Raw genomic sequence first — 21,092 nt, forward strand, 5'->3', positions numbered from 1 at the left:
GTACATTTCCTTGTTAAAACATTTTTGTCTGAGTTATGTCGATTATTTAATGAAGGAATGTAAGGTACAAAAAGACTCTGAAAGCTTGACATATAATTAGTTGTCCAAACAGTTCAAGCTGTTAGAAATATAACTACGTAATCTCTTGCAGGAAAAAAAAATTGAAGTGGAAATGCTGATTAGATGTACTATTAGAAAATAATAAGTGCAAATAACATAAATCCCAATAATTTGTAGCTTAATTACAAAAAATCTCAATAGTTTGTAGCTTAATTACAGAAAATCCCAATAATGGTATAAAATTTTGCAACTTAATGGTAGCAATTTCAATTCATTTTTGCTTAACCCACCAGTAATAAGCCCATGTTCAACCCGCTTAAATGAGTTGAAACGGATCTAACCGATTGGGTCTCAATATCCAGTTGTGCTAAACTCGTACTCAACAATGTTATAAGTATAAATAACATAAATACCAACCCTTTTGAAAGTAATTACACTCTCTCCCATTTTTTTAATTACTTTATACTCTGTTCCTATTAATATACATAACATAGCCGACATATACATAGCATTTTGTATATATGTTGAAATTTTTGTAATATGTTTAAGGAGTTGAGATTTTTTGTAATAATGGAAACATAAGTTGTGTATTTGTGAAATTTTTAGATATTATAATCGCATTATAACTTGTCATACAAACCAAACAATGGCTAGATGTGAAAGAAAAGACACTAGGATTAATGATAACATTGAAAAGTGCAAACAGGGATAGGACTATCTTGACACTCACGAGAGTTTTATTAACTAAAAAGCAAATAAATTAATCTGTTAAAAACGACTATAATCTTGAGACTTGCAGTAAATAACATGTGAAGTTTAAGTGGTTATGTCATATGTGGAACTATAAATTTTGGCAAGCTAATTTCTTTGCCTTCCAAGTTTCTGTAAAAGCTACACAATTTATGTTCTTAAGAAAAAAGAATCGGTATTCTTCCTCATTCTTGCCTTGATCAAGTCTGTCTTCCCCCTTCGTGGCCGCCTTCCCTTTTTTTTTTTTTGGTCAAAGGCCTCCCTCCCTTTAATCCAGGATTTGAAGATTCTAACATCAAATAACAACGTATACACGCATTTTCCGTGAAAGACTTGCATCAGGATCAGAGTGCTTTCTTGACTTCCAAAAAGTTGGAACGCTCCTTGTTTGCTGCCTCAACATCATCTGGTGATGCTACAGCAACAACAACCCCTTTATCTTTAACTGCCTCCATGACGTCTCCAAATTTCTTGAAATCTTCCAGCCTATTAATGAACAGCAACGTGATTACTAGTTGTAACTCTATGCAAATCATATCGAAGAGTAAGAAACTGATACACTAACACATTTATAATTGCAAATTTGATTAGTATAATTTTCTACATTCTATATTGATCTTTATTTGCATTGTACGCTGACAGAGACTAGAATTGTCTCGTATTGCAGATCTATGCTTTGGTATGCTTCATTAATTTTTGACTAGGTCTAATGATCTCATCATCCCTAACTTTAAAACGGAACATTTGTCATGATGAAAAAGGGGATTATCATGTGAAAACTTATCAAGCAGGGGGGATTTTACTCAACAGCAAGCAATAGTAACATTATCAAATAGACCACGCTAGTTCATGAAATAATAGATCGTTTGTGGCAGCCCAGCAGTGCTACGTAGAAAAGCACCGACTAGATGTGTCATACCATACATGCAAACAAAATTAAGCTTGAATGTGGTACTGTGTTTAAATCTAAAATAGAAAAAAAAAAAGTTTATTCATGTCAGCCAAGAAACTCATATCAGCCAGAGAAACACAGTTATGTATACGCCATACCATATATGGAAGCAAAATTGCACACTAATTTATAACTATGTTATATCTAAAGAGAGAATACATTCATATCAGCAAAGAGAAGGGGTGGCTAAGGCATCATTTGTTGCTCGAAAATCATGGTATTAACAGTCGATGCACTCAAATATTAGGTCAACATTTAAGCTAAATACTGAAAGGTTCAAACTGTTACCTTGTTGATAATATCTCCGCACGTCTCCTTTGTCTTTCTTCATCTGTTACTCCCAGTAAATGCCGTAATAAACTGAGAGCATGAGCACACATCATTAGATTCAATACAAATCCGAGAGCATTTAAGAAAATTCTCACTTGGCACAGACTGGACAGAGCACATGGTCAAGCTATTACTCTTTTCTCCAGAGATTATAGATGGACACGCAGTTGGACATTGGCATATTAAAATAATATCAAATCCTTCAAAAAAAAAGTTTATTCTCAAACCAAAGCCAATTAATTAATCTGGCATGTTCACGACCATTTTGGTAGTTTAATTTCTTTCACCTCTTGTGGGTTCGAGTCCCACTGGGCGTGTACTTATCTTTTCCCACAAAGTGGGAATACACTGGGTTTGTTGTTGTTGTTGTAATTTCTTTCACCTCTGTATTTTAACAGTTCCATAGACTGCAACAATTTAAAAAACAGATCAAGCCTGACTAATCTGAGAAGAAACAGAATATGCAGCCTATAAACACGTCTTGAGAAACAAAAAATTGTCAAGATATATTGTGTGTATTACCAAACAGAACATCTATCATTAACAGAATTAGAAGACCCTTCTTAAAGCACTCCAACGGTACTAAGGTAAACACAGAATCAGGAACAATATTGACGAAACAAGAGAGATATTTTAGTTGCGAAATAATTTAGCCTAGAGAATGGAAGCATATGAAGACGTTCTTGCAATCGGAGAATTAATATGAACACAGAATATGCCTGGTCATCCACTTGCCTACTATATCCTTTGGCGTCAGGTAACTGGTAAGAATCTACATCCCCAATAGTCCCAATAATTGCCTTTGTGAGTGCGTCCTCATCCATTTCAAGTTCTTTAAGGAAACCACTGGTTCCGTCATACACATCAAGTGTCTTCAATAAATTTGGGTCTCGGTAAGATAAAAATGAGAATATCCCTGAGGAACCAAAATCTAAGAAGTTAGCCAGAGAAAATTTGGACCTGGTAAGTGCATCTTCAGATAAGATAAACACCAAACAGTACCTGAATGTGAGTCAAAACTACAAAATCCTCCATAAGCTCCACCACTAACACGTACACGATCCCATAGCCATGTATTACTTATATAATTAGAAATAACATAAGCACTGCCTTCAAACTCATAACCAGCTTCATATAGATTAGCTGCTTTTCCAACATAATTAACCTATAAGAAGAATCCCACAACATTATGAGCTGAATTTGACGGTGAGATAAGAGTGTAAATTCGGAGAACAAAAATTTAGGAGGCAGCTAACCTGAGTAGGAACAACAAAAGCTTCATTCAAGCAAGACAATTGTGCATTCCAAGCAGCTGACTCCACTAGAGATGTGCTTGGAAGCAAATCAAGAAATTTGCTAATATGTTTCTCCGCGTTGGTTAGATTCTTCCCATCAGCTGTCAAATTTATCAGACACCCATTCTTCGAAAGTAAGGATTTTCGGATCTCCTCAAGGGATGAAGATATTTGGGGCCAATCCTTCTCAACTTGGTCTTCAAGACCCTTCAGAAATTCCAAGTAGCTGAAAACACACAAATAGCAAAAGAGAGGCAGAGGTAAATTATACTGTTCAAAATATTTACATTCTCCTTTTTCCCCTGGATGGAGGACGTTTAATTATAAGTCAATAAAAATATATATTTACATTCTCCTTTTTCCCCTGGATAGAGGACGTTTAATTATAAGTCAGTAAAAATATGGAAGCCAATACAGCTAGAACATCAGAAAGATAAAATTCAATATTATGGATAAAGTCCTCTAACCTTACACCACCCATTTGTTCAGATATCCACCCGGCAATGTTGAGCTTCGCACCCATCCTTGCAGCAGCAATGCTATGACCTCTGCCCCTTAGACGATTCTAGAACCAAAAGTACATGGGAAAACGTTAGATAATATGCCATGCACATTCATTTACAAACAGCTCTTACTTTTCCAAGAGTTCAAGTATACCTCCATTCTCGATCTGCTTTGAGAAACAAACTGCTTAAAACGCTTTTGGTCATCTAGCTGGACATCTTGAAGCACGCGGTTGATCTATGACAAACAAATTGACAAGGTTTTGCCAATCAAAAAAAATGGTAAGACAAATTACTAGCTTCATAAATATCTAATACCGCCAAGTTAGAGCATCAGTTAATATCTTGAAAACGGTTCATGCTACCTCATATTCAGTATACTAGCATGATTGGTGCATTCAACTCGTAAATTGCGAAGCTAGGAGATAAAATAATAAAGCAACACTATTTAACCAAGACAATGTCCATTAGTAGACCTTAGACTAATTTCCTAAGTACATTGATCATAACCAGACAATTATAAAGAAAATCACTTAATCAAGTTAGATACTTTATGAACAAGATTAAGAGGTCCAATCATGAGCAATATTTACATGATATCTCCATCCAGGTAGCAACAAGGACTTTATGATATTGTCTACCTCCCTATGTTGTTTCGTATAAGAAATATGGTGCTTCGCTCTAAAACAAAGTTTAAGCCTCCGATGACCAGTTATGAACTGTACTTGGTTATACCACTAAATAGGAAATCTACACAAACATGATCATTTTAAGGAAAGCCTACTTGCATGTCAAAAATAGTAAAACTTAACAAACATCTTTTCCTGTTGAAATTTAACACAAATTTGACAGGTCCTTCGCTCCAAAGGCCATCATTACAAAGACCTCAAAACATAAAATCAACACCCTGTGGTTCACATACAATAACATCACATCATGTCTCCCATAGCTTGGAATATGACCATTTACAGCTATAAATTACCAAAGATACTGATTTACCAAGTTAAATAGATCTTCTGTACGTTGTGACATGGCTTTGCCTCGAACAATTATCTTGCTACATGGATCCACCTTGCCACGCACAGATGAGGTGAAAGGATAGACTGATATTCCTCCAGTTTTCCTTCCAATCAACTGGTTCAACTGCACAAAGTCTAAATCCTTTGTGCCCATCTCCAGCAGAGACTGACTGTTAAGAAAGTTTGCACATCAGAGTCAAGTAATCTTTAATTCATGAACTCGCATCTCACTATTAAAAAAGCTAGAAATGGTTTTCAACCTAAGATATATAGAAAGCATGAACTTATTTACACAACTCCACTGGTTAAAAGATGCATCGGTCTATTAGGCCATCATAACCCTGCTCCTCCTCATGTTGTACCACACTATCATCAGCTTGTTCTTTCAAGTACACAATGTTGGAAAGATCTAAAGTAACAACCTATCTGACCACAGAAACCACAACGCCTATTCTAGAGACTGATGTGATATGATACATAAGCTTCAAATAATGCAGGCAAAAACTAGAGACCACACGAGCAAACAGGGACAGCCAAAGAAGGATGGAAAAAAAACAACTACCAAGCTACTGAAAAAATTCCCAAGAAGAGGCTGTTTACAAGATCTGGGTTATATGAGAACAAGGACACTATGATGCTTGAAGATGACAGTGGCTTCTGACAGAAAGTTGGTGTGTCTCCCTACAACCCAAGGATCAAAGAAGCCTATACAGCACCCAATCATCAAATTCAAGTAACATACTAAGAGAATTATGACAATGCAACGCCTGGTCCTGTTAGGGCATTCACGAGTGAAACTTTTACGATGCCATAGCCCATGTATTCTAAGTTCATGTATTTCCACTTTGTTTGTTTCACTTCCCGATTAGAAAATCCTCTTTCATTCTTTCCTTTTTGAGAGGCAGGAGACGTCACTGCAAATAAACATTAATATCTAAGCAGTTCAGGAGAACATATTACCAGAAAAGTGGGACCAAGGGTAGAAGCTCTTGCTTCAATGAGCTCATATTGAAGACAACTTCAGCATAAAGAACATCATTTGTGAAAAGGTCGTGTCGCAAAACTTTTACCCCATTGATGTCTCCAATCTACAGTAAAAAGGCCAAACAAGTTAAACTACAATGGAATCTATTTAACAGAACTAAGGCAAAGAAAACGGGTAAGTTATGATTACCTCAGTTGGAACTAGTACAGGTTCTCGAGGGATATCTTGTAGAGAGAGGCTGGGCACACTCTTTAGAGCTTCTGGTGGGTCAGGAGTTTCTTGCTTTAAACGTAGTTCATGTGTTGCCCGAGCCAGCTCAGCAAGATCTTCTTGGGTCATGCTTGCTTTAACTTTATCCAATGTTTCTTTTTCTATTTGTTCCTCACGAGATGCCTTCTCTGGGTCAGGCTGAAGAAAACAACACCCACATTTAGCAGACACCAAAAGCTCATATCTTCTCAAAAAAGGAAATTAGAATTAACAACAATAACCTGCATCTCAACCGTTACACGGTGAGGATTTTTCAAGATGTATTCGGCCATTAAAGGAGCAAAAACAGCTTTGGAACCTTCCTTAGCTATCCTGGCTTTCAGGGCCTCCAAAGGTTTCTGATACTTCAATGGTTCAAATGGATCCATGTCATAAACCCATTTCCCCTGAAGAAACATCACAATGGAAAAACACAAATCATTCTTTACAAGAGAGCGGAAAAACAAAACGCAACTGACCAGAATCAAGATAAATGATAAGACTTATGGAAGTTTTTTCATACAATAGAGCGGAGCATCAACGCTAAACCGCGTGGGAATGAACCCGTATTATTTTCTCTAAGAGAAAATTCAATTGTGTTCATTGATGCCTCCACGGCATCTGAATCGAAACCTTTCTCAGCTAAGCCTTCTAGAGTGCTCATGATCAATTCTTCAACCTTTTGAATGTTCTCTTCTGAGACACCCTTCAACCCAATGCTAAACTGAGGCTGAAGAAGCTCATCCTCAATCCCTCCACCAACAATAGCATCTCCAAAACCACTTTCTAGCAAGATCTTCCTCAGGGGAGAAGCTGGAGTCCCCAAAAGCAGATGGTCCAAAAAACCTAGGGCAAGCTCAGTTTCCAAATCCAGTGGCTTGTCAGATAGCAGCCAATTAACGCATACCATGTGCTTCTTTTTCAGGTCTCCATCTTCCCCAACAGGATATTTTTCTATGATCCTAACAGGCTCCGAAAATAGTCTCTGTGGTTCAACTCTTGATTCATGTGGAGCTGAACTTGCATCAAACATGTTCAAATACTCTGCACGTAATTATACATATTAAAGAAATATGAGATGCCTTTCCAAGACAAGCTTCAGGGTTCTAAAATAAAACTTAAGTCGTTACTGGATAGAACGAACACAGCTGATACCATGTAAATTTTCACAAATGTTTGCGACATTTGATCAATATAATTGACATTTCAACTCCATTTTAGCATGTTATACTTCATTATTTTTATTTCCTGTTCATTTTAACTTCTGGAGAACTCTTGGAATCTTTTACTGCCAGCATATTGTTCAATACCAACATAGAACAAAGAACAAAAGTTGAACAAGTATGTGTGTATAAGCTTCAAAAAAGGTACAGATAGCGAGCCATGTAGCAAAGTTTTGGAAATTTCATATGGCTAGACTTAAATCAAAGGACAACTGTAACACCCCGCACCTTCGGGCTAGAATTTAAACCGTCGTTCCTACGCGTATAGACCCGAACCAAATGATTCCTTGTTAATATATGTGTGGTGATCAATCCTATAATGTGGGAATACCTTTGAATATGAATTGAGGTCACAAAAATCCCCTAACTCAAAGACGAGTTGAAAACTTTTCTATCGATTAAGTTTTAGTGGACGCTTCAACTTGGGTCAACTTGCATCGACTATTAGTGGACGCTTCAACTTGGGTCAACTTGCATCGACTATTACTTCTAGAATATGACGAGTTAGAGGGCCTACTATATATCAAATGAAAGGTATTCGAGTCTTCTTTCCAACGCCTCCGACCGTTCGTTAATCCGAGTCCAGAGTAAAAAGTTACGAGCGTTTGAATGAGACACTGTACAGACTATGCGATGGGGCATGCGACACCCATTTAAGGCTGTGCCATGGGTTGTGCGTCGCCCACCTTGGGGGTAAAGCAACGTAAAAGCTCCGTTTTAGTGTTATTTAAGGGAAATACGGTCCTTTCACGTCCCACAACAGTCCCTAAACATTTATAGCCGAATTACAACCCTAATGCACATTAATTCCTCCTCAAAAATCCCTAATTCATCTTCTAAGTCACAAGAGGAGAAAAACAACTTAGGGTTTGCTCTTTCAAGCTTAAAGGTTTGATCTTTTCACGAATTCTTCATCAATTAAGGTACGTGGGGCTGTCCTAAAAATCTATGGGCATAAGTTATGGATTTATCAATCTATTGAAAGCATGTTATGATGTTTATAACAAGGGTTTGAACAATTGTTTTGAATAGCCAAATCATGGAACCCCTTTCAATGATATATATATTGTTTTGGTCTTGGGGCCTCCCCTTGAAAGTGATTTCTACTCGTATATATGTAAGTATGCATTTTCAGTTTTGGAAAGATTAAATCGAGAGCATAAATGATGAAATTCCTCTCTTGTTATGATACCTCTTGATTTCACATGTTGTGGGCTGTTCAATTGCATGTCTTAAAGCATGAGATAAGTGTTTTACTATTGTTTTGGACTTGATATTGATTATGAATTGGAGAGAGGGTGTTTTCTTGTTTATAAATGTTAAAGGTGATAATTGAAAGAGTTGCATGGATTGTTGTAAAGGAATTGACCATCATGTGTTGAAATATTGAAAAGGGAGAATCTTTGAATAAGTTTTGTACATGTTTTGAAATAAGGACTCCTTTGCATTGTTTAAATGTTTTTGGTGGTCAAATGATTGAGTTGATTGAAAAATCTAAAGAAGAACATTATATGGCTTAGACATATGACTTGCAAGTCTTGGTATGACGATACCAAATAGATGAATGCCGTAGCAGATTCAGAACAGACTAAATACAGATTTTACTCAGATGTTTAGATTTTGCGATCAGAAAGATGTATGTTTAGAAAAGGTAAAAAATGAGCTTAAAGAGAATTATATGGTTACCCAAAGAAAGTACGAGTTGAAAGACTCAATGCTAGAAACCGTGATTTGCCGACACGGGGTGATGGTACCATGCTTTGTGGTCTTGTGTACCTTGATTCATGTCGTCCCAATTTGGGACTATGGTTAGGAGCCATGCTATGTGGTCTTGTGCACTACCATGACATGTTGATTTGATTGGGGATCATGGCACCATGCTATGTGGTCTTGCGTGTCTCTCCTTATAAATACTCCAATCCTTGCGGCAAACTTGGATTGGGGGCTTTGCCGCCGAGTCAAGGGCGGATTCCATATAGCCAATGGAATTACAGATTGTAGGGTGTACCATCTAGCTCAGAAGTAATATAAAGAGTGGTTCATGATTTCAAGGAAATATTTCAAAGTCTTTTAAGTATGCCCATGTGTAGGCACTAAAGCGAGAGATGTGGATGGATATAAGTTGTTGTGCTCGAGTAGCGCGAGACAGAGAAATAGGGTAGGTGTATCTTAGTAGATGAAGATTTTAGGGAGCAGGTGGTAGAGGTAAAGAGAGTTAGTGATAGACTGATTTCTATTAAGTTGGCCATGGGAGGGTCTACGATGAACGTTATTAGTGCCTATGCCCCGCAAGTAGGTTTGGATGAAGAGGAGAAGAAGGATTTCTGGAAGGTTTTAGATAAGGTGGTGAGGAGCATCCCGAGCACTGAGAAGCTTTTCGTGAGAGGGGATTTCAATGGGCATATTGGGTCTTTGTCGAGAGGGTATGATGATGTGGGTGGTTTCGGTTTTGGTGAGCGGAATGAAGAAGGAGCTTCTCTGTTGGATTTTTCTAGGGCTTTTGGGTTGTGGATAGCAAATTCGATCTTTCCAAAGAAGGAGGATCACCTTATTACGTTTCGTAGTTCAGTGGCCAAAACTCAACTAGACTTTTTGCTTCTTAGAAAAGGGGATAGAGCGCTGTGCAAAGACTGTAAAGTCATACCTAGCGAGAATCTCTAGACTCAACATAGGTTGTTGGTGATGGACTTGGTTATTAATAAAGGCAAAAAGAAGAGAAGTAGGGAGGCACGGCCCAGGATTAAGTGGGGTAGCTTGACTTTGGCTAGTGCTTTGGAGATGGAAGAGAAGTTGAAGAGTAAGGGGGCTTGGGAGAGTAGAGGGGGTGTGGATAATATGTGGGAGACGACTGCAAGTTGCATTAGGGAGACCACTAGAGAGGTGCTGGGTGTCTCGAGAGGTCGATCTGGCAAACATCGAGGAGACTGGTGGTGGAACGAAGAGGTCAAGAGAAAGGTGGACTCTAAGAAGGTGGCTTATGCTAAGTTGGTTGGGAGCAAGGATGATGAGAAAAGGCAGAAGAATAAGGAGGAGTATAAGGTAGCTAGAAGAGAGGCTAAGTTAGCGGTCACGACAGCTAAGACAGCAGCTTTTGAGAGTTTGTATGCGGCTTTAGAGGAGAAAGGCGGAGATAAGAAGTTGTATAGGATGGCCAAGGCCAGGGAGCGGAGGGCTCGTGACCTTGACCAAGTCAAGTGCATCAAAGGAGAGGATGGTATAGTGTTGGTTGAGGATGCCCTCATTAGGGAGAAGTGGCAGTTCTATTTTCATAAACTTTTGAACGACAAGAGGGACAAAGGTTCTGTGTTGGGAGACTTAGAGATATCTGAGGAGGGTCGCGATTATAGTTTTTGTAGGCATATCAAGGTTGAGGAGGTCAAAGGAGCTATTCGCAAGATGCGGCGGGGTAGGGCGACGGGGCCAGACGAGATTCCAGTAGATTTTTGGAAGAGCACTAGCCGGGCAGGTCTGGAGTGGTTGACAAGGTTGTTTAACATTACTTTTAGAGCTGCTAAGATGCCTGAAGCATGGAGGTGGAGCACGATGATTCCAGTGTACAAGAACAAGGGAGATATTCAGAGTTGTAACAACTATAGAGGTATTAAGTTGTTGAGTCATACTATGAAGGTTTGGGAAAGGGTGGTAGAGTTGAGGATAAGGAGGATCATGACGATCTCTGAGAATCAGTTCGATTTCATGCCTGATCGCTCGACCACTGAGGTCATTCACCTTGTGAGGAGATTAGTGGAGCAGTTTCGAGAAAGGAAAAGAGACTTGCACATGGTGTTTATTGATCTAGAGAAGGCATATAACAGAGTTCCCAGGGAGATTCTGTGGAGGTACTTGGAGGCTAGAGGGGTGCCTGTGGCGTACACTAGGTCGATTCAAGATATGTATAATGGTGCGAAGACTCGAGGACAGAAGGTGGAGATTCGGAGCACTTCACAGTTTTGATAGGGTTGCACCAGGGATCGACTCTTACCCCGTTTCTATTTACCTTGATGATGGATGTTTTGACGCGACATATTCAAGGGGAGGTGCCTTGGTATATGTTATTTGCAGATGATGTGGTTCTGATCGACGAGACTCGGGGTGGAGTTAATAATAAGTCGGAGATTTGGTGACAGACGCTTGAATCTAAAGGTTATCAGTTAAGTAGAACCAAGACGGAGAACTTGGAGTGTAAGTTCAGTGATATGTCGCAAGAAGATGGAGTAGTTGTGAAGCTAGACTCTCAGGCCAACCAGAAGAGGAGAGTTTCAAGTATCTGGGGTCCATAATTCAGGGTAATGGTGAGATTGACGAGGATGTCACGCATCGTATTGGGGCAGGGTGGTTGAAGTGGAGGCTCGCTTCGGGAGTCCTTTGTGATAAGAAGGTGCCCCCGAAGCTTAAAGGTAAGTTCTACAGAGTGGTAGTCCGGACGGCTATATTGTATAGAGCGGAGTGTTGGCCAGTTAAGAACGCCCACATCCAAAAGGTGAAGGTGGCAGAGATGCGAATGTTGCAATGGATGTGTGGACATACCAGGAAAGATAGGGTGAGGAATGAGATTATTCGAGAGAAGGTGGGAGTTGCCTCGGTGGAGGATAAGTTGCGAGAAGTGAGGCTACATTGGTTAGGAAGGGCCCTGATGCTCCAGTGCGGAGGTGTGTGACTCTGGCTATGGATGGTTTTAGGCGGGCTAGAGGTAGACCGAAGAAATATTGGAGAGAGATGATTAGGCATAATATGGAGCAATTACAGCTTACAGAGGACATGACCCTTGATAGGAAGGTGTGGAGAACGCGAATTAGGGTAGAGGGTTAGGGGGTGGGAGCGCGGCAGTAGTAATAGGGGAGTGCTCCTTTGGGTCTGGAGTTTCTGGTTAGTAGTGTTGTGGCTGTAGTTTTTGGGGCTAGTGATGTTGGCTTTTTTGCATCCCGTACTAGTTTATTATGCATTTATCTTTTGTGTTTGTTATACTATTAGTTTGTTTTGTGTACCATACTAGTTTATATGCGCTTACTTTTTGTATTGGTTATACTGGTATTGGTCCTAAGCCGAGGGTCTATCGGAAACAGCCTCTCTACTTCTCTTGAGGTAGTGGTAAGGTCTGCGTACACTCTACCCTCTCCAGACCCCACTAGGTGGGAATACACTGGGTATGCTGTTGTTGTTGTTGTTGTTTCACTTATGTTGTATAAAAGTACATTATTTTGGATTGCTCTGCGTACCAGTACATTTGTATTGACCCCCCTATATTACAGGATCTGAGGCTCAATCCCGGGGTCCCGCTAAGCAGTAGATCATTGTCAGACGATTGGAGTTGGTGAGCGTCCCTTATTTCGGAAGGCCTTGTCTCATGTGATGATTTCATTATTTTTAGTTCATGGTCCGGCCGGGGGCCTTGTCCCGGTTACAGATAGAAGTTGTTATGTTGTTAGAGATTTCGCAAACTGGTGTCATGTATTTTGAATGTTATGAGCCTCATTTCGTATTGTCTATTTGAATTAAGAAGTTGACCATGTTTCCGTTTTGTTATGTCTTCTACAATTCTTTATAGTTTATGAATTATGCATATGATTTCCAGTTAGAAGGGCTCTCGGACCGTCATAGTTCGGGATGCCCGTCACGGCCAGGGCACCGGTTTGGGTCGTAACAACAACAGAAGAACACAAAAGCAAATTGCCGACCACAGAGTTCTGATGAATGGCACTACTAAATAACATCTGATGATTAATAAAATTGTGATGAGATGGAGAAAGAAACCCAAGTACACAGTCAACAAGGGACACATAATAAAAAAATTGGGAGCATGCATTTCATTGCCTTGGAAGTTATAAATGCTTCTTCCATTGTGTCTTTGTTAATCTTGGTTGTACTAGAAATTACACACAAAATAAATAATGTAAAACTTGTCATGTCTCCCAAATTTTTAAAATTGTCATGATGTCCATATGATGTTGAGCTATGTGGAAAAAAGAAAGGAACAAGGATTCTGATTGGCATAGCTTCCCTAATTTTTTGAAAATCAAGCAAAAGTCGTCTATCTATTATGATATGACCTCTGACAGGTGTAGGTAATGTTTCTGACATTGGCATGTCAACAATTTCATTGTATCCATATATCCTCTTAACACATCCAAAAAGTACTTAGAGTAATGAATATCTGAGTCAAAATGCTCGTTCAAGAAGGATTCCTTGAATAGGCAAATCACATGAATTACCACTGTTCATGTACATTTGAAATTGTAAGAGGTAAACGAATAAGTACCACTTAAGATCCGTAGGCGTTCATTTGGGTCATCATCTCCATAAAACCATATTCTTGCATTGCTTGGATGGTAAAATTTTCTGTGGAATTCCTGAAAAAATATAGACACAGAAAACACCAGTCACATAAGAGGCTAAGGAATCAAACTCTTAGTAGCTGAATCCAGACATGTTAGTTAATTAGTCATGACTATCTCCCTTTTGCCAGCATTACGATATAATAAGTGCAGTTTGAAACAATTAAGACATACTGATGCATCACCAACTTATACAGCAGATATTCATAATTTCAAATTGCAGTTGTCTCATTGTGCAACTTCTTTTTTTTTTTTTTGATTCCTTAATGCAACTATATATATACAACTCAGATGCAACGCACGACACTTGTCCAATGTGTAACAACATCCAATTTAAGGACTTACAACACAATCATCAAAAAAAAAAAAAAACAGCTCAAGTTTTCTCTTCACAAGCGAAAATGCAGGTACACATGAAGCATGTAATACAACCACAAACAATTATAGCACACAGTTTTCGATAACATCCAATTCAACTAAACACCTCACAACAAGCATGACTAGAAACATTGAGAAATACTATGAACAATGGGAAGAGTCCAAGAATTGACATAATTAAGTTAAGAGGATAACCATAGTAATAACAAAAACTTGTGAATGTTTTGATGTTGTTTGTTTTTCTTTTTTTTTTTTTTTTTTTTTTTTTTTTGAGGTAATGTGAATATTTTGAAGTTTGTAATATGAACAAGCAAGCTAATGGGAAAGAAAATACCAACCTTAAATTCCTCAAAAGAAAGGCTAGGAATTACTCGTGGGTCACCGCCACTGTCAACACCATAGGTATTATCAGGAAAAAGCGCCTGTAGAAGACATAAGTCACTAATTATAAAAACAATGGCTTGGTACAATAAGCACTACTTCTATTTTGTGGAAGAAACCCATGAATCACTATTGAACAAAGAAACCTCGAAAGTGTTTGGCATCATCAAATTACATATCCCCCCTTAAATGAATTATTACCCATGTACACATCTTTGTGATGTGCCCTTTGAATTGAAACATGATTTAGCATTCCATAACTTACTTTCCAAGCATGAAAAGAAAAAATCTGGCATTATAAAATAAAGTACTCACCTTGTGAAAGCCACAAATCATTTCTTTAAACAGACACAGTTATTCAGTGTTCTTTTATCCTTCTAAGTTCACTTTATTTGTTGACCTCATGCACTAAACTACTTTTTGCCTCTAGGCTCTAAACCTTGTTAGCATCTATAGTGATTACATGCTTGATATGTGATAACATATTAAGGCTGGCAACGGAACCGGAAAATTCCGCTCCGGTCCGTCAACTTCGTTTCCGGTTTGGTTCCGGCACCAGTAACTACACGGTACCGGTACCCAATGGTCCGGAATCCGTTACCGGTGCGAACCTTCAAAAAAATCCGGTATTTCCGGTTCCGGTTCGTCAAACGCGTTCAATTTCTAACCCCCCCCCCCCTTTTTTTTTAATTAAAATTGGGATTGGGTTGGTATATCTGGCAACGGCTCTTTTGGCCGTTGCTTTGAACTAGCCGTTGCCCCACCCCACCCCAACTACCCATATACCACCCCTTCAAATTTTCATTATAAATATTCTTCATTTCAATTCTTTTTCCATACAAATATTATCATTTCAATTCTCACTCTCTCTCTTAATATCACATTCTCTCTAAATATTTATAATAATTATATTAGTTGGAGTTAAAGATTCAATTATTATATTAGTTGGAGTCGAAGATTTTTTGAAGATATTATAACCCTCAATTATCATCTTTTAATTCCGACATTTGGTATACGTCTGCTTTTACGCAAACGTTCGGTATATTCGTTCCAACTTTAATCTCTTTTTATTTTCGTTAATATCTATATTTTTATTTTTTAGTATCTACATTTGTTTACTTACATTAATTTTGTGATTTATAATATTTGTATTGCTTGTTTTAATATTTTAATTTAAATTATGAATTTCGGAAAAAATAGTAGTGGTAAAAAAACAAGCTTTGGTAAGGTTTTTCGTAGAAATAAAAAAAGGAAGCCTAGTACTAGTTCATTATCACCTACATTTAATGAAACTTCTTTATCACAATCTAATGGTTTCGATGTTGGTACAGTATGGAATTAGATAATGAGACCCTAAGTAGGCGTTACAATAATTTTGAGGAAGACTTACCGGAGGAAGATGATATAGAAGAACAAGAGTTAGGTGATACCCCTAGCCCTACTTGTCCGGTTACGGAATTACCGGAACACGGTCAAGAACTTCCCCCTTTACCGGAATTTACTAGGGCCAAAAGTACCGAACGTACTAAAAGATCTTTAGTTTGGAAATTTATGGAGCATGATAGGGTAAAAGGTATTGCTACTTGTAATAAATGCAAGAATATTTTTAAAAATTTGACCGGGGGAAAAAATGGTGGGACAGGGTTGCTAACTAAGCATTTGATGAAATGTAATAAAGAATTTATTCGTCTAAAAAATGAGGCTAAGGCAAAAAAAGATGGTACAGCATTTGTACATGAATCTGTAGGAGGTAATATGGTTCAAACGCGTTTAGACATGTTTAACCCGGCTGAAGCAAGTTCATCATCGACATATAGTGAAGATGTAGATAGAGAAGAACTAGCGAAAATAGTTGTTGTTATGGGTTTGTCTTTTAGTTTTCCTTCGCATCCCGATTTTATTCATTATATTCAACGAGTATATAATCCCTCTTTTAAAGGTTTTTCACGAAATACAATTAAAAATGATATTTTTAAATTTCAAGCTGAACATTGTAATTTTCTTCGTTGCTTATTTGATAAATTTGATGGTAGAATATCTGTTACTTCTGATATGGGTCATAGTGTTGTCGGTAATGATTATTTTACTGTCACGGCTCATTAGATTGATCACGATTGGAACATGCAAAAAAGAATTATTGCTTATAAATATGTTGATGAGTCTAAAACCGGTATATATATAGCTAGTACAATAGCGGAGAGCATGAAATATTTTAGATTTATTGGTAAACCTATGTCTTGCACATTAGATAATGCTTCTAATAATTTGAAAGCTATTGACGATTTAAAAACTAGATTATGTCCTATGGATGAAGATCATTTTCATGTTAGATGTTCTGCACATATTTTAAATTTGATAGTACATAAAGGTGTTCATTTGTTTGGAGATGGTTGTCTTAAAGTTCAAATTGCTTGTAGTTCTATTTTTTAAAATAAAAGAAAGGGTGTAATGGATGATTTTAAACATAAATGTAAACAATGTGACCTTCTATATAGAAAAGTTCCAAAAGAAATTCCTACTAGATGGAATTCTTTGTTTCAAATGCTTGAAGTTGTGTTTATTTATCGTAAACCTATACAATTAGTTTATAATTCTTATAATGAGGATGTTAATTTAATGCTAGATGAAGATGATTGGACTAAAGTAGAAGAACTTTGTAAATTTTTGAAAACTTTTTATCAAGCTACGAACACAGTATCTGCTCAATATACTCCAACTATTTCTTTTGTGTTAGTAACTATTACTGCTATTTCTAAAATACTTGCTGAATATAAAAAACTATTTTCCTATTCCACAAATTGTTTTGACAACTAATTTATTAAACCCATTTTATAAAGAACATGGTATAGTGATGTTGGTTAGAAAATTATACAACAATTTAGAAATTGGACCTCATGAAAACCCATCAGTTGACACTTGTTGTGCTAGTATAGTATCTACAACTAGGAGTTTATATAACTTGTATCAAGTTATGGAACAAAATATTGGGCCGATCGAACCTCCTACTTCTAGACGTAGATATGATGATTTAGATGACGAGATGGGCGAAGAACTTGGTCTTCAATGTTGTAGGAGTAATGATTTTGATTCGTATCTTTCGCAGGATCGGAAAAATATTAGAGATGAAACTGGAAAACAACAACTTTTATCGTAGTATCAAACAATGTCCAAAACTTTCAAGGATGGTTCGAGATTTGCTATCAACTCAAGCTTCTTCAGTTGCTTCGGAACAAGCTTTCAGTGTAGGAAAATTTATAATAGGAGATCACCGATATTCGTTAGCAAGGGATAGTTCGGAGATTTCGGTATTATTTAGAGATTGGATCAATGCCGAATGAAGAAATTTTGGGCTCCCTAAATTACCGCCCCATGTTGAAGACGAAATAGATGAAATTTTTGAGGAAAATAGTGATGATGGAATGGAAGCAATGGAGGAACAAGGAAAAAGACCAATTCCGGAAGATTTAACAGCCGAAGAAATAGAAAAGTTACGCCAAAAAAATTATAGACAGTTTACATATTAATAAGATTCTACAATAGAGATCTAATTCAAACAGAACCCTTCCTAGAAGGTGGCTGCGTAGATTAGATTTTCATTTAATATCTTTGTAATAAATGTACAACGTATGAAATTTGAATAAATATAACAGCTATTCGCCTAATTTTATTTTAAAATTTGTGTTTTGTTTGTTGCAATTATGGAAAAAAAAAATTAATACAAAACTTTATAAAGTTAGCAAAATTTTTAACTTCTTAAACTTATTAAAAACATTATATTAACTTAAACTTATATTTTTTAAGTTAAAATTTTAAACTTTTTAAGATATATTAAAACTTAAAACTTATTAAAAAAAAGTTAATAAATTATATAAGTTATTATATATATAAAACTTATATATTAATGCCACTAACTTAAGGCCATTAAGTTATATATATATAATTTAAATTAAAATTTTAAAACAAAAACTGTATTACTGTACCAGTATTGTGTCATCTCTTCCGGTATCACACCGGTGTCGCTCCGGTCCAAACCGGTAGCAAGCGGACCGGTGCGAACAAGGGGAAAATTCCGGCATTCCGGTTCCGGGAACACCGGTTCCGGCAGCAAAAACGGTATGGAAGTTCCGGTACCAGTTCCGGATCCAGTTAAACCGGTCCGGCGTTACCGGTTCCGGTCCGTTGCCAACCTTATAACATATTAACTAATCCAGCAAGCGCCTTTTAATCAGGACCTGGGAGATGTTAAATTATTGAAAAGTTAAGAATTGGATTTCAATCATTGGCAGCATTTCCAGAGCACATTATCATCAATTATATCCGATGAATAAAAACTGTTATATCTAATAAAAACATTCAGTAATAACAATCAACCCTATCCACATACTCACAAAGAAATAAGAATATTTAAACAATTTATCAGTTTGTCAGCCCTTATACAAATGTTTGACGACTATGTTGATTCAGAGAGAAACCAAGCCAGTCAATAAGTGTGGCATCCGTACCTGCTGGGAAGTTCGACCCAATAGATTATCAGGCTGAGAATAAACTCCCTTCATCTCATTGAAGACAACCCCTGAAGTTTTACATAAAAGCTTTTGTAAGATATATAGGGACAAGCTGCAGATTCACCACTATCCTCTATCCGTAGGGATCAAAGAAGAAGACCAAAAGAATAGTTCAAAGAAGCTACTGCAGAACATTGATTTAAAAAAAAAAAAAAACAAGAAAAAGAAGCTATCACAAGAAAGAAAAGATATTCAAGAGGTTTATGGGGGAAACCTTTAAACGTTATGTCTTCTGACGGGTCATTCAGTTCATAATGCCAACCCTCTTGTTGAAATGTTTGGAAATCCTCCACACATTTAGGGAAAAAGACAGCGTCTAAGTACACATCAACCAGGTTGTAGAAATCCTGTTTGAAAGAGATAAGCATATATTAGATGAAACCAAACTTTAAGTTCCATAATGATGTTCAATGTGTAATAATGTCCTAACCTTTGTATTTGTGGATGCCACGGGATAACATGTCCTATCTGGATATGTGAACGCATTCAGAAAAGTGTTCAAGCTTCCCTTCAACAGTTCAACAAAAGGTTCTTTCAAAGGATACTTTCTTGAACCACACAGTACACTATGTTCCAATATGTGAGGAATTCCAGTAGAATCTTTCCTGAATTAACATTAAGTATCAATGCATCGACTACTACTCGTTTCCATAAACAAACACACAAGAAAGTTTTATCAAAATCTCGTTTTCCATGGACAAGTAACTCTTGCTTTGTACTACTTCTAAAAATAGATTCTGTACATAAAGTTACAGCTAGTTACAGCTAATTACCCCGTTACACCAAGTAAATACGATCATCAGCCACATTGACAGATAAGTAATCCTTACAAACACAATATGAATCTATAATACGAAAACATAAACTTACGGAGGCGTCCTGAAGACAACGCCAAATACTTTATTCTCGTCGTCGTTGGCCACCGACATTACTTCAGCACCAGTTTTCTTATGTTTATACAAAACAGCTTTAGATTTACACTCATCAATAAACTGCTCGGATAATTTCTCGAACCCGAATTTCTCAGCCACTTCATCATCAGCACCAACAAAATCTAACAAATAAAACAAAAAACAACAAAAATCAAAATCAGTCGCAATCAAATAGATAAGAAATAAGTAGTTAAATTAGTAGTACATAGTACATACCTTGAGATGATTGAGGAGCGGAAGTAGCTATAGCTCGAACGGAGAGAGGGTAAAACTGTCGTTTCAATTGTACTGAATGCGATATGCCGCGAATATTGCTCCGGAGAAGTGAACGCCGGCGGTGAAGGTTCTGAAGTAAACGGTGCCGTTTAGCTGTGTAAGAAGCGAATTTGTGTGAAGAGCGTGAGAAGATTCTAGAAAAGGCGAGGGTAGAAGTGGAAGAAAGAGAGCGAAGAAGCACCGCCTTCTCCATTGATGGATGGCTTGAGGAGAAAGGTAGAGTGTGAAGATGGGGTTTTTGGGTTGAGAGGGAAATATAGAAATATCGATTGGGGTTTATTAGTGAACGGTCAAAAATGATTTTGTTTTCTTTTTTTCTCTAAAATTTCGTCTTTGCATAAAATTGTTTTTGTGGAGAAAGATTAGGCCATTTTGCAAGTTTCCCTGCCTCTTAAATTTGAAAGGAAAAATAAAAGAAGCAACAGGAATTTGGTGGTTTTTCAATGTAAGCAACACGTAGATTTTTATGATTAATTTGCACTATTTTATAATTAAAATTAAGTAGTTAGTTTTAGAGTGGTTGATTGGAAAATTTTGAATTATATGTTATAATTTTTTAAAGATTTCTCTATCATCAAAAGTAAATTAGCTTATAAATAATGTGAAAATGTAAGTATTTAAATAAAAAATATAGTGCTACACTCTAATTAGTTATTTTTTCCTTATTACATGTCATTTTTAACTCATTTATTAAATCTCTAGGTTATTTATGAACTTAAGTTAAGGCATTTGTGATTTTACTTACCGAATATAACTTTTACCCCCTCATTGATTATGAAAAAAGTTACAATATAATTTAAATGATTCTAAACTACATTATTTAAGTTTTTTTATTTAATACTCATATTTTTTCAAACGATAT

General features: G+C 37.0%; 1 protein-coding gene across 2 annotated transcripts; it reads right to left on the bottom strand.

The window, feature by feature from the left end:
* Positions 1–717: 717 nt before the first annotated feature.
* LOC107840298 (presequence protease 1, chloroplastic/mitochondrial) lies at positions 718–20,589 on the bottom strand. Of its 2 annotated transcripts, XM_016684121.2 has the most exons (19): positions 20,171–20,589; positions 19,893–20,076; positions 19,453–19,627; positions 19,237–19,369; positions 18,960–19,030; positions 14,415–14,498; positions 13,623–13,713; positions 6,667–7,187; positions 6,386–6,550; positions 6,084–6,302; positions 5,870–5,997; positions 4,890–5,079; positions 4,045–4,128; positions 3,855–3,952; positions 3,349–3,613; positions 3,095–3,257; positions 2,828–3,008; positions 2,051–2,122; positions 718–1,296 (listed from the first exon to the last, which is right to left on the bottom strand). In XM_016684121.2, the coding sequence occupies exons 1-19, from the start codon at positions 20,421–20,423 to the stop codon at positions 1,155–1,157; spliced, it is 3,219 nt and encodes a 1,072-aa protein (XP_016539607.1). In that variant the 5' UTR covers positions 20,424–20,589; the 3' UTR covers positions 718–1,154. The 2 variants fall into 2 exon arrangements, 1 of the variants encoding a protein (XP_016539607.1); XR_007043760.1 differs by lacking the exon at positions 718–1,296 and having other exon boundaries at positions 2,089–2,379; positions 2,475–3,008; positions 20,171–20,538.
* Positions 20,590–21,092: the final 503 nt, after the last annotated feature.

This window comes from Capsicum annuum, chromosome 8, assembly GCF_002878395.1.
Source record: "Capsicum annuum cultivar UCD-10X-F1 chromosome 8, UCD10Xv1.1, whole genome shotgun sequence".
NCBI classification, from domain to species: domain Eukaryota; kingdom Viridiplantae; phylum Streptophyta; class Magnoliopsida; order Solanales; family Solanaceae; genus Capsicum; species Capsicum annuum.

Excerpts from the sequence above, each read along its gene's own strand:
- LOC107840298 (XM_016684121.2), bottom strand. The coding sequence starts at position 20,423 with ATGGAGAAGGCGGTGCTTCTTCGCTCTCTTTCTTCCACTTCTACCCTC. Across the intron at positions 13,714-14,414 it reads TTTCTTTTGAGGAATTTAAG|GAATTCCACAGAAAATTTTA; the intron begins GTTGGTATTTTC and ends ATATTTTTTCAG. Across the intron at positions 7,188-13,622 it reads ACGCCTACGGATCTTAAGTG|AGTATTTGAACATGTTTGAT; the intron begins GTACTTATTCGT and ends AATTACGTGCAG.